This window comes from Protomyctophum parallelum (genome assembly GCF_964188405.1).
Source record: "Protomyctophum parallelum genome assembly, chromosome: 13".
Classification (NCBI taxonomy): Eukaryota; Metazoa; Chordata; class Actinopteri; order Myctophiformes; family Myctophidae; genus Protomyctophum; species Protomyctophum parallelum.
This window is the reverse complement of record NC_139708.1, coordinates 19,385,912-19,399,290: the sequence shown is the minus strand read 5'-3', so window position 1 is coordinate 19,399,290 and position 13,379 is coordinate 19,385,912. Positions and strand designations below refer to the sequence as shown.

At 41.3% G+C, this 13,379-nt stretch overlaps 1 protein-coding gene across 2 annotated transcripts; it reads right to left on the bottom strand.

Moving 5' to 3' along the window:
• Positions 1–3,931: 3,931 nt before the first annotated feature.
• Positions 3,932–12,277, bottom strand: clec19a (C-type lectin domain containing 19A). 2 transcript variants are annotated; one of them, XM_083779635.1, is made up of 6 exons: positions 12,189–12,277; positions 11,788–11,888; positions 10,466–10,643; positions 7,590–7,683; positions 7,236–7,368; positions 3,932–5,452 (listed from the first exon to the last, which is right to left on the bottom strand). In XM_083779635.1, exons 2-6 carry the CDS (start codon positions 11,876–11,878, stop codon positions 5,376–5,378), a joined length of 573 nt encoding a protein of 190 aa, XP_083635761.1. In that variant the 5' UTR covers positions 11,879–11,888; positions 12,189–12,277; the 3' UTR covers positions 3,932–5,375. The 2 variants fall into 2 exon arrangements, with proteins under 2 accessions (XP_083635761.1, XP_083635760.1); XM_083779634.1 differs by lacking the exon at positions 12,189–12,277 and having other exon boundaries at positions 11,788–11,963.
• Between the last annotated feature and the right edge of the window lie 1,102 nt (positions 12,278–13,379).

The following is a 13,379-nucleotide window of genomic DNA, read 5'->3' as shown; positions in this document are numbered from 1 at the left end:
GGCAGATCTACAAGCTCACTACGACTCGTGCAGCGTGGATTCTTATGGAACAAAAACTTTGCATATAGAATGGAATTCAAGGTGTGTGTTCAGTTGAAATAAGAAAAAGTTGCAGAGGTGTAAACGAATGTAACAACTTTGGAGTTTGATTTATTAAGCAAGTTTAATCAAATAGTTCAATAAAACTGCTCAGCGATTTTTTTTTACAGTATTCAGGCATGATATCATCAGTCTCTTATGTTAATGTAAAACCTTTCTCTGTGAGATTTGTAGATTCACATACATAATTTCTATCCATAATACATTCTTCACTCCAACTATGTTTGCATTGTTACCAGTAAAATCCTCACTGAATTCATTTATCCATTTGTACACTCACCGACTCAATTAATACTCAGGATTTTACGGTGTAGTTCATAGTTCATAGTCTGTATCTAACTAAATGAATGTAAATACACACATTGACAGCAGGAGAGAGATATAAAAAATACTGAGCCTTGGTATAAAACTATCAGGTTTTTAAGCCATTCCTGTAGTTCAATAATCTCTTAATTGGAGAATACAGTACTGCAATAAAAAAGTAAATGCGAAAGAAATGACAATGAGGAAACACGCTAGAAATAGGTTTGTTACATTTTTCCCAAGGAGCTGAAGAAGGTTCCATAGTGAGATGCTTCAGATGTGCATTGAACCCAAATCACAAGCAGCTACTGTACATTCTTTGTGTCCTATAAACTTTGAGGCCCTTAATCTGTCCTATAAACTTTGAGTTCAGATGCAATATACATCAGTCAGAATATAATACAGAAATCATGTAGGAATGCCCTCTTATTATACCCACACAGTGCACAGAACTCATGCATTGTGCCTTCAGTGACATCTGACTGAAACATTTACCTATTTCCTGATCAAGGTTCAAACATTTCAATCCCTATCTGATTGGATAAGATTTTGAAATCCTATATTTCGTGATCCAGGATCAGACAATCCAGCCAAATGTTGTCCCGGTATTTCATTATGGATATACAGTATAGGTTTTCCTGATTTGATCGGATATCAGAGTAATCCCAATTCAGATTTTTGGTTTTTGAACTACCCAAAATCCAAATGTGATCCTTTTTTTATTGTGTGGTAATTAGGTTGCTTGCCCACGTGATCAGTTGTAACTCTTTTGGTTAAGTATAAGCTACAGTGAAGACATTTCATTAAGGCATTTGTAAAGGATTCTTTCTATCTTTGGCCTTTGATACATCAAGGTCGTTTGTCCACAGGTGATGATTGCACGGTAGGCCTATTTAGTTTACACACTATCACTAATAAAGACTATATGCTATCACAAATATAAGTGCCTCCCAAAGTCACCATTTGGGCCATTCTTAGACAGAGATGTAATACAAAATTACAAAAAAAAAACAACGTTATATAAACAAAGTTATATTTAATTTCTGCAAGTTTGGGCTGAAATCAGATGTTGGCTTCGCAGATTAATGTCCAAGCTCTGGTCCTCCAGCCCATTCCCAGCCACCACCATCTGACCAGTGACCATTGACCACTGACCATCAACAGGCAAACGTCCACCACATTTCTATCCAGTTATAACTTGCTTACACTTCAAATCTCACACCCATAAAAGTACCGTATTTACTGTATATTAAAACATAAATGACTTAAAAACATAATATCAACATGATAATATCAGCGACGACTACATCCAAACATGATACATGACTCATGAGTTAGAACAACCGTAACCATAACCCGCAAACATTTGCACCAGATCTGATCAGCTATTCTCGGCAAAGAGATTGTGTGCAGGGACAAGAGAAGGGGACCAAGTAGACCTCTGAGGGCGACCCCCCGGTCAACAAAAGGGATTGGGTTTACGTGATTAAGCCTGATTTATACTTTGTCGCAGTGTTAATTTTGAGAGCTAATTCTGATTTAGACAATAACACAATATTTAGTTTTAGTCCATAGTTATCTGAAAAGTCTAGTCTTAGTAGATAAAATTTTCAATCTTGGTTTTTTTAATCTCTTAGTCTTAGTCAACAAAATTAACACTGCTCTGTCTTATGGCAGTGTCACCAAATGGACATTTTAATACAATTTGATGTGTTCAGTGTTCAGTGCCTGAAGAGTTCTTTTTGGCAGCCGATACGGTTAACATAATATAAATGCATCTTAGTTTGCTGCTGGAGAATATTGAGGGAAGTAAACGGGAGATGGGGAGGGGGGGGGGGCATTAATCATCACAGCTTGTTTGTGGTTGTCTGAGGGAGAGGGGAGGAGATTGGGTAATATACGAGAACTGTCACATCCTGCTGGGCTAATTTGAAATCAATTTAAAATAGCATTCAGGATGTGCGTGCGTGCGTGCGTGCTGTTGGTGAGTGTGTGTGTGTGTGTGCTGTTAGTGCGCATGCATGTAGGAGAGAGGGCTAGTTATCCAGTGTAGGGATCTTGCACACGAAGGGGAAGGCTCTCTCACAACTGTTGTCATTCCAGGATCTCAGTGCTGCAAAAGAACATAATACAGACGCACGCAACGTTTACGGTATGAACACGAACAATATCCACAGTGCCAGAATGGGATAAATATTGATTTTATTTTTGTTCAGTTTTTTCTGTTAAATTAACACTGGAAGATTTCACAGCATGTGCATGTCTTTGGTCTTTCAGAGCCAACTACACACACACACACACACACACACACACACACACACACACACACACACACACATCACCATTTAGGAAGGTAATTGTTTCCATGTCAAGCGCACCAAAGAAAGGGCCTGTGGGCTGTGGTGGGAGTTTAGGATGCCAGGGATGACCAAATAATACAATCGTCAACAGGTGTGCTTGTGTGTGTGTGTGTGTGTGTGTGTGTGTGTGTGTGTGTGTGTGTGTGTGTGTGTGTGTGTGTGTGTGTGTGTGTGTGTGTGTGTGTGTGTAAAAAGTAATCAAATGGTTTTATTATTAAGTGAAAGTCAATACTGCTACACTCTATGTCGTTACAAGTAAAAGTCTGCACTTAAAGCTCCAAAAGTAGAAAGTAGTAGGCCAACTTTAGTTTTTTTAAACCAATGTTTTATGTTGTTATTAGAGAAAGTAAAAGATGAGTGTTAATTTTTTCTTCATTTGCTGCTTTCTTTCGTTTGAGGGATTTTAGTGGTTTTTGACAGGGGGGGGGGGGGGGGCAGGGGCATTCGAGCATGGGGCTAAATATGTATTTTATTACATTTTATAGCAATTTATTTTTTTATTATTTACTCTAGTCTTACTAAACTCCAAGAAATTACATCTGACCACAAAATATCACGAGATCTACTGAATGTGCCTATAGTAGGCATATAACACACAGTGTGGCTTCCCCCCAGTAGGCTATACTTCACATTCAGTAGTTCCTGTGATCTTCTGTGGCCAGATGTAATTTCCTGGGGTATATTAGGACTATAGTAAATAATAAAATAATAAATCGCCATAATATTTTGTAAATAAATTAATATTTAGCCCCATGCTCGAATGCCCCCGCCCCCCTGTCAAAAACCGCTAAATTCCCTAAAACGAAAGAAAGCAGCAAATGAAAAAGAATTAACACATCTTTTACTTTCTCAAAATAACAACTTAAAGGGATTGTGACATTAAAAAAAAGGTTTTGGAATTGTTCTTATTTTTTTAGGTTTTCTAATCTCAATTGCACCCAAAAAACATGAACTTTTAACATTCAGTAGATATTCTGTGATCTGGGGTTTTCTGGCTCAAACAGGTGCTTTGATTTGCCGGCAGTAAGTGATGTAAGACCCTGCAAATCCCATATATGTCAATGGGATTTGCCAGCAGATGTCACTGTTTTCACTGTGTTGCCTGTTTTCATTGTAGCTCAAAAGGCTTCCAAACCCCAAAGAAAACTTCAGACCACAGAAAATCCACTGAATGTTCAAAGTTCAGGGTTTTTGGGTGTAATTTAGGTCATAAAACCTAAAATAAAAAATAAAAATAAAAATAAATGAAAATTAATGTCATAAAACCTTTAAAACATGCACCATGGTTGAAAAAAACTATTGTGTGGTAATTAGGTTGCTTGCCCACGTGATCAGTTGTAACTCTTTTGGTTAAGTATAAGCTACAGTGAAGACATTTCATTAAGGCATTTGTAAAGGATTCTTTCTATCTTTGGCCTTTGATACATCAAGGTCGTTTGTCCACAGGTGATGATTGCACGGTAGGCCTATTTAGTTTACACACTATCACTAATAAAGACTATATGCTATCACAAATATAAGTGCCTCCCAAAGTCACCATTTGGGCCATTCTTAGACAGAGATGTAATACAAAATTACAAAAAAAAAACAACGTTATATAAACAAAGTTATATTTAATTTCTGCAAGTTTGGGCTGAAATCAGATGTTGGCTTCGCAGATTAATGTCCAAGCTCTGGTCCTCCAGCCCATTCCCAGCCACCACCATCTGACCAGTGACCATTGACCACTGACCATCAACAGGCAAACGTCCACCACATTTCTATCCAGTTATAACTTGCTTACACTTCAAATCTCACACCCATAAAAGTACCGTATTTACTGTATATTAAAACATAAATGACTTAAAAACATAATATCAACATGATAATATCAGCGACGACTACATCCAAACATGATACATGACTCATGAGTTAGAACAACCGTAACCATAACCCGCAAACATTTGCACCAGATCTGATCAGCTATTCTCGGCAAAGAGATTGTGTGCAGGGACAAGAGAAGGGGACCAAGTAGACCTCTGAGGGCGACCCCCCGGTCAACAAAAGGGATTGGGTTTACGTGATTAAGCCTGATTTATACTTTGTCGCAGTGTTAATTTTGAGAGCTAATTCTGATTTAGACAATAACACAATATTTAGTTTTAGTCCATAGTTATCTGAAAAGTCTAGTCTTAGTAGATAAAATTTTCAATCTTGGTTTTTTTAATCTCTTAGTCTTAGTCAACAAAATTAACACTGCTCTGTCTTATGGCAGTGTCACCAAATGGACATTTTAATACAATTTGATGTGTTCAGTGTTCAGTGCCTGAAGAGTTCTTTTTGGCAGCCGATACGGTTAACATAATATAAATGCATCTTAGTTTGCTGCTGGAGAATATTGAGGGAAGTAAACGGGAGATGGGGAGGGGGGGGGGGCATTAATCATCACAGCTTGTTTGTGGTTGTCTGAGGGAGAGGGGAGGAGATTGGGTAATATACGAGAACTGTCACATCCTGCTGGGCTAATTTGAAATCAATTTAAAATAGCATTCAGGATGTGCGTGCGTGCGTGCGTGCTGTTGGTGAGTGTGTGTGTGTGTGTGCTGTTAGTGCGCATGCATGTAGGAGAGAGGGCTAGTTATCCAGTGTAGGGATCTTGCACACGAAGGGGAAGGCTCTCTCACAACTGTTGTCATTCCAGGATCTCAGTGCTGCAAAAGAACATAATACAGACGCACGCAACGTTTACGGTATGAACACGAACAATATCCACAGTGCCAGAATGGGATAAATATTGATTTTATTTTTGTTCAGTTTTTTCTGTTAAATTAACACTGGAAGATTTCACAGCATGTGCATGTCTTTGGTCTTTCAGAGCCAACTACACACACACACACACACACACACACACACACACACACACACACACACACACACATCACCATTTAGGAAGGTAATTGTTTCCATGTCAAGCGCACCAAAGAAAGGGCCTGTGGGCTGTGGTGGGAGTTTAGGATGCCAGGGATGACCAAATAATACAATCGTCAACAGGTGTGCTTGTGTGTGTGTGTGTGTGTGTGTGTGTGTGTGTGTGTGTGTGTGTGTGTGTGTGTGTGTGTGTGTGTGTGTGTGTGTGTGTGTGTGTGTGTAAAAAGTAATCAAATGGTTTTATTATTAAGTGAAAGTCAATACTGCTACACTCTATGTCGTTACAAGTAAAAGTCTGCACTTAAAGCTCCAAAAGTAGAAAGTAGTAGGCCAACTTTAGTTTTTTTAAACCAATGTTTTATGTTGTTATTAGAGAAAGTAAAAGATGAGTGTTAATTTTTTCTTCATTTGCTGCTTTCTTTCGTTTGAGGGATTTTAGTGGTTTTTGACAGGGGGGGGGGGGGGGGGGCAGGGGCATTCGAGCATGGGGCTAAATATGTATTTTATTACATTTTATAGCAATTTATTTTTTTATTATTTACTCTAGTCTTACTAAACTCCAAGAAATTACATCTGACCACAAAATATCACGAGATCTACTGAATGTGCCTATAGTAGGCATATAACACACAGTGTGGCTTCCCCCCAGTAGGCTATACTTCACATTCAGTAGTTCCTGTGATCTTCTGTGGCCAGATGTAATTTCCTGGGGTATATTAGGACTATAGTAAATAATAAAATAATAAATCGCCATAATATTTTGTAAATAAATTAATATTTAGCCCCATGCTCGAATGCCCCCGCCCCCCTGTCAAAAACCGCTAAATTCCCTAAAACGAAAGAAAGCAGCAAATGAAAAAGAATTAACACATCTTTTACTTTCTCAAAATAACAACTTAAAGGGATTGTGACATTAAAAAAAAGGTTTTGGAATTGTTCTTATTTTTTTAGGTTTTCTAATCTCAATTGCACCCAAAAAACATGAACTTTTAACATTCAGTAGATATTCTGTGATCTGGGGTTTTCTGGCTCAAACAGGTGCTTTGATTTGCCGGCAGTAAGTGATGTAAGACCCTGCAAATCCCATATATGTCAATGGGATTTGCCAGCAGATGTCACTGTTTTCACTGTGTTGCCTGTTTTCATTGTAGCTCAAAAGGCTTCCAAACCCCAAAGAAAACTTCAGACCACAGAAAATCCACTGAATGTTCAAAGTTCAGGGTTTTTGGGTGTAATTTAGGTCATAAAACCTAAAATAAAAAATAAAAATAAAAATAAATGAAAATTAATGTCATAAAACCTTTAAAACATGCACCATGGTTGAAAAAAACTAAAGTTGTCCTTTAAGCCGAAGGTCCCATTCACAAGTTTTCAGTATTTTGAAAACAGCAGATCTACAAGCTCACAATTTGCACCACTGTGTGTGTGTGTGTGTGTGTGTGTGTGTGTGTGTGTGTGTGTGTGTGTGTGTGTGTGTGTGTGTGTGTGTGTGTGTGTGTGTGTGTGTGTGTGTGTGTGTGTGTGTGTGTGTGTGTGTGTGTGTCTGCGTGCATGTGTGTGTCTCACCGCTGTTCTGTCTGAACCAGATCTCCACACAGTCCTCATCCTGGGGGATGCGGTGGATTCCGTCGTCAGGCTGGTTGCCATCCCAGTAACTGTATTCATAGTGACTGCCGTCTGTCCACTCCAGACTGCCCTCCTGTGGACAGAGGAGGACACATACCGTATGCCCCTCAGTCTATCAGCAGGGGAGCTGCTTGGAATTCTGAGAGCCCATGACAACGCGCTAATCCCCTCACTCAACCCCCCCCCCCCCCCCCTCCTCTTGTTACTATACCTCTAGTCTAGTCATTGTAGCAGACATGCGTTGCGTGCGTGCGTGTGTACGTGTGTGCGTGCCTGCGTGCGTGCATGCGTTACCTGTCTGCGATCGTGCAAGCCTATCCAGATGTCAGTGGGGATGCCAGGTATACGGCTGTTGACCAGGTCGTACACAAACACGTTCTCCTCCCAGCTGAGCGACACACAAACACAAATTTATTTGACTTGAGTTGTCACTTCAGATCTATGTCTCAAACCTTTGGATTTCAAGGATGCCATAACTCGTGGAGTGTACTAATGGAACCAAATGGCCTTTTGTTTTGTACACACTCTGTCAAAGGCACGTTTTCACAAAAGTGCAGCTGTGCAGCCATTATAGTGGAAATTTTGAAGTAAAACTATGGCTAAACCTAACCTTATTCCTAAACATAACCTCAGTAAAACTATGGCTAAACCCAACCTTATTCCTAAACATAACCTCAGTAAAACTATGGCTAAACCCAACCTTATTCCTAAACATAACCTCAGTAAAACTATGGCTAAACCCAACCTTATTCCTAAACATAACCTCAGTAAAACTATGGCTAAACCCAACCTTATTCCTAAACATAACCTCAGTAAAACTATGGCTAAACCCAACCTTATTCCTAAACATAACCTCAGTAAAACTATGCCTAAAACCAACCAAGAATACAAGAACTGCTGGGGTCGAGCGGACCGGTTACGCTTGTACACACTGATTCGCAAATTGATTAATACACTGATGATTTTACTGTGTACTATTCTATTCATAATACAGTACATACTACATACTACTACTGTATGTTTTCACGCAGTGCATTTTAAATGTAATATCCTTGACCGGAGCTTTGATGTTAGACAGTCAGGCCTGTAATTATATTTGGAAGTATTACATGTACTAGCCTGCATGGCAGTCATCAGACTGCTAAAAATAGTGCTTGTGATCTGTTACAGTGACAGAAAGAAAATTAAATAAATGCAGTCATGTGGTCCGCAGACAGATCTTTAATGTAGCCTACTATTTAATAGATGCCTGACAAATTATCTCAACATTATTTATGGTAAAGCAAGAATTACATCGGATTTCTCAAAAAGTTCATTCATTTTGAGATAGTATTTTGAGACATTATTTTCAAACAATCTAGTAGCAGTATATTTCAATAAGGCAAACATTGTACTTTTACTCCACTGCAATTATTTGACAACTTTAGTTACTGGTTACTTTGTAGATTTTGATTATTATTATTACAAAACATATTAACCACTCCAGCCCTACGGTACATAGGCCTACTTTGCAGATCTTCCAGCTTACTGTACAACGCATCGTGTATCGACAAGTTGTGACCTTGTAGATCTGCAATTTTCAAAAGATGTTCAAACATTTGGAAACCTTGAAATGGGACATATTCTGTAAAATGAATACTGGACCTTTACCCGTAACAAAGTATTTCTACATTGTGGTATTGATATTTTTTCTTGAGTAAAACATTTGAGTACTTCTTCCAGAATCAAAGAAAAGCCTTTTAGAACAGTGGTTCTCAACCCTTTTCATATCAAGGCCCATTATTTATTTGGCATTTGATCCACGGACCAAAATAAATCTTCAACATTCTCTAATTGTGTAGACTTCTTGTAAATAAAGTCATGCAGATTTTTAACAATAATTGAACTCTTGAGAGCGTAAAATTATTTCATTTTACACTCTCTCAAGAGTTAAAGATCTATAAAGCCCTAACCACACCAAAGGGTCAAGACGCTATTAGCGTTGTCCCTGAGGTGTGATATGTCTTGTTGCACGTTGACCCATGTTGACCCTATAGTGATTCAACGCATGGAATTCAATGACCCAAACCACACCAAAGGGTCAAGACGGTTTTAGCGTTAACTCCTTGCAACCGTTTGGACCCAAGGAGTTGCATGGTGACCCTTTGGTGTGGCTAGGGCTTAAGGGTCCATTTGGTTACCAACATCATTTAGCTGGGGACCACCTGGAACCCCCTCAAGGACCACTGCAGTGGTCCCCGGACCACTGGTTGAAAACCACTGTTTTAGGGTTATATTTGAAAAAGGCCCTTCTCAACCATGACTGCTGATTTGTCAGATGCAGGTCTATATTTACAGCTCCTCTAGGCCCTGATGATACCAGCTGACCTGCTTCACCCTCTAACTAGGCCTGCAGAAACCAGGTGTGCTTCTGGGCTGGCGCTGTCTCTGCTGCCTGAGGGCCATCACGTTGGTAAGTGTTCCTTTGAAGTGTACTGCTGCACCCTAAACTGTTACCATAACTCCAACTTACAAATGGATAAATAATGAACACTGTCGGAGAGTTTTATCTGTGTTCCCAAGAACTGCAGTGTGTGTGTGTGTGTGTGTGTGTGTGTGTGTGTGTGTGTGTGTGTGTGTGTGTGTGTGTGTGTGTGTGTGTGTGTGTGTGTGTGTGTGTGTGTGTGTGTGTGTGTGTGTGTGCGTGCGTGCGTGCGTGCGTGCGTGCGTGCGTGCGTGCGTGCGTGCGTGCGTGCGTGCGTGCGTGCGTGCGTGCGTGCGTGCGTGCGTGCGTGCGTGCGTGCGTGCGTGTGTGTGTGTGCGTGCGTGCGTGTGCATTCAGGCGGTAACCGGAACGCTTGCCCCGATCTTTCCCGCGGACCACATGCACATCACCCAGTGGTTCTTGTATTCTTGCATTTGTTTTACTAAGGTTAAGGGTATAGGAATAATGCCAGGCATAGTTTTTCTGATATTATGTTTAGCATTAAGGTTAGGTTTAGGCATATAGTTTTACTGAGGTTACGTTTAGGAATAAGGTTAGGTTTACGCATAGTTTTACTGAGTTTAGAGATTTTTGGTGACGACCGTTTTAGTTACCGGATTAGACTCTGGGAACTCTGGCGAACATGTTTTGTGGGAGAGCGTTCTTGTATTCATTCAGGCATTCGATTCATGCGTATTGTCCCAACCTGTGTATGGAGGCGAGCTTGGCTGACTTGAAGCCATTGGAGAACTCTGAGCAGTACAGGTCCGCTTCAGCCCAGGTCCTGTTGAGGGGGAAGAAGCGGTAGCAGTTCCCCTCCAGCTCGGTCCAGAACAGTGGACACAGCGCCGGGGGAGGAGAGTCTGGCAGCTGCAGAGGGAGGGCTGAGGAGGAACACGACAAAGTGTATTATGAAGCATTGTTGTTGTTGATGTACAGTCAGATTATGTTTTAGTTGTTCCGTCGTGTTGATTTCTGAGAGTGGTTTCTTGGTTCACAGAGGCTTATGATGTTAAATTGTTACTGATAGACAAATGAAATGTTTAGACTTTGTCGAGGATATCCAAGTATGTGGAGAGAGAGGAAGAGAGAGGATTGTGTACAGTATAGAAGAGCGAAAGGTTTAAGTGTGTCATCATCTCTATTACAGTATCCTGACAGTAAAATCGGGATTATTCATTTCGCTGCAGATTTAACACACTCACGTCATGTGCATTGTGTCTTCTTAGGTGGTGTTCCCTTACAACCTAGACATCTTGCAAACTTTTTCAGACGCAGAACAGACATGATATATTGCTGAAATACTCCAGTGTCTCAAAACTAAGGCAATATCGTTTAATGATTCTTCTAACGCATGCCATATTGTCCATATCAAAGCAGCGAGAGCGTGTCGGAGGCAGCGGTGGCTTTAATACGGAACCATACCCGGTAGCTTTCAAATGCACTCCAGATGACTACTTACTGTATACTATATGTTCACCTGGACGTGGAAGCCTTCAAACTCTGCCAGCCGCATTCCAAATGACTGACCAGCTGGACCAAAAATAGATTCCTGCACAGTCAGTCGGCAGGGATATAAGTGCAACACATGTACACAGGACGTGCCTTTGATAACAATTTGATGTTACTGATTGAGGTAACAGAGAATAGTATTTAATGTCCTCTGGAATTCAATACCCAAGAAATGTGGAAATGTGAGCTGAGACCATCATCTAAGCACGTCTAAGTAGTCATACACCCTTATAAGCAGGAAAAACTTCATGTTCAGTCCCTATACTCCTCAGTGTTAATATGGAACCAAATGGACCCCCAAGGGTCTGTAACTCAGAGAGTTACAGACCCTAATGGGTATACATTTGGTGCTCCGGTGCTCTGACTGAGCCCCAGCAAGCAACTCCTGCACTCTCCACAGCCTGGCAGGCAGCCCCAGAACGGCTCTGGATTCTCTGAGCTCATCTCGATCTCTCCCCCCGTGAGCTGAGCTGAAGCTGGTTCTCCCCACATGGCGTCAGACGGAGCGCTACTCACCGTGGGTGATCTGGATGTTGGTGGAGGGTCGACTTCTGACTGGAAGAACCCAGAGGACCATGAGGGACGAGCACAGCTCCCACAAGAGCATCTTCAACTGTCTGAGGAACCAAAGACACGTTGTGACACCGACACACGCAGATCCATGGTGTGGGCGTGTGTGTGAGGGAATGTGTGTGATGGAAAGAGGGTGTGTGTGTGTGTGTGTGTGTGTGTGTGTGTGTGTGTGTGTGTGTGTGTGTGTGTGTGTGTGTGTGTGTGTGTGTGTGTGTGTGTGTGTGTGTGTGTGTGTGCGTGCGTGCGTGTGCGTGTGTGCGAGAGAGAGAGAGAGAGAGAGAGAGAGAGAGAGAGAGAGAGAGAGAGCGAGCAACAGGACACAAAGAGATCGAGTTGAGAGTTACTGCTGTTTTTTCCAGAGCCTTCCCAGTCAATCACACTGGCTCTGAACTCTGCAAATAACTCAAAGATAAAGAGAGAGTGACTGGACCCAAGGAGTTGCATGGTGACAAGGGGAAAAAATGACAAAGGAAATTAAACCTACTCCCATCGTTACTTGCATTTCCATAACCAAAGCAGGCGTCTATTAATATAACACATAATCCCAACATATGCCATATAACATATGCCAGCGAGCACAAACATATAAAGGGAGTAAATCCATGCTGTCTAGAAACATTATGTTAATTATAAGCAATGCTTCTTACATCACTTATACTCTCTGGTTTGTTCAGCCCGTTTGGCCCATTTTGAGAGAAAGAGTTGTCTTGGGGCATAAGCTAATAATGTAAACGTATTACGTAGTATTTATGTCATCATGGAAGTTGGCCTTGAAATTATGCAATGATCATTTTGTCAGGATCGCGACCATATAATACCTCATACATAATTCCTGAATTTCCTGTACTAAAGCTGTCTGAATATTTAGCTGTCAAAATCAGTCTCCCACTTTCCGGGTCGAATGTTCCATAGTGACTCCCGCTTGGCCGGGCGTTCTAAAGAACACATGTGGTTGTATTCAAGGGTGGGAGGCCGGGCAGGGAGGGTGACCTCTGTCACCGCATTTTAGGGACCCAACAGGACAGGCCGGGCAGGGAGGGTGACCTCTGTCACCGCATTTTAGGGACCCAACAGGACAGGCCGGGCAGGGAGGGTGACCTCTGTCAGGTTGATCAGCAGGGAGCAGAACTGGATAGGACGCATGCAGTGAAAATGTCCTCTCGGTGAAAATAAGCAGCTGTGGCGGAGAATGGAGATGTGGTCTACACCCTCTAGGGTGGGACTATGGGGGAATTGGGAATTGGCACGAGTTAATGACTATAAGGAGATAATAAATGGAAAAGGAGAAAGAAATACTGTGCCATATATGAACTCCTGTTCATATATTTGCCTAACTATTTTATTTATAGAGCACTAAAGTTATGAACAGCGTGAAAAACAGCAAACATGGGGCCCAAGCTGTAAGAGCTTGTAGATTGACTATTTTCATATTTTTGTTTCGCAATAGGGGGCCATTTGGGGGCCCTTGGCACATAAAAGGTTTGGGAACCCCTTGACCTAAGAGTTGGGCCAGATGGAGGCTTCGTTGTTTTTCT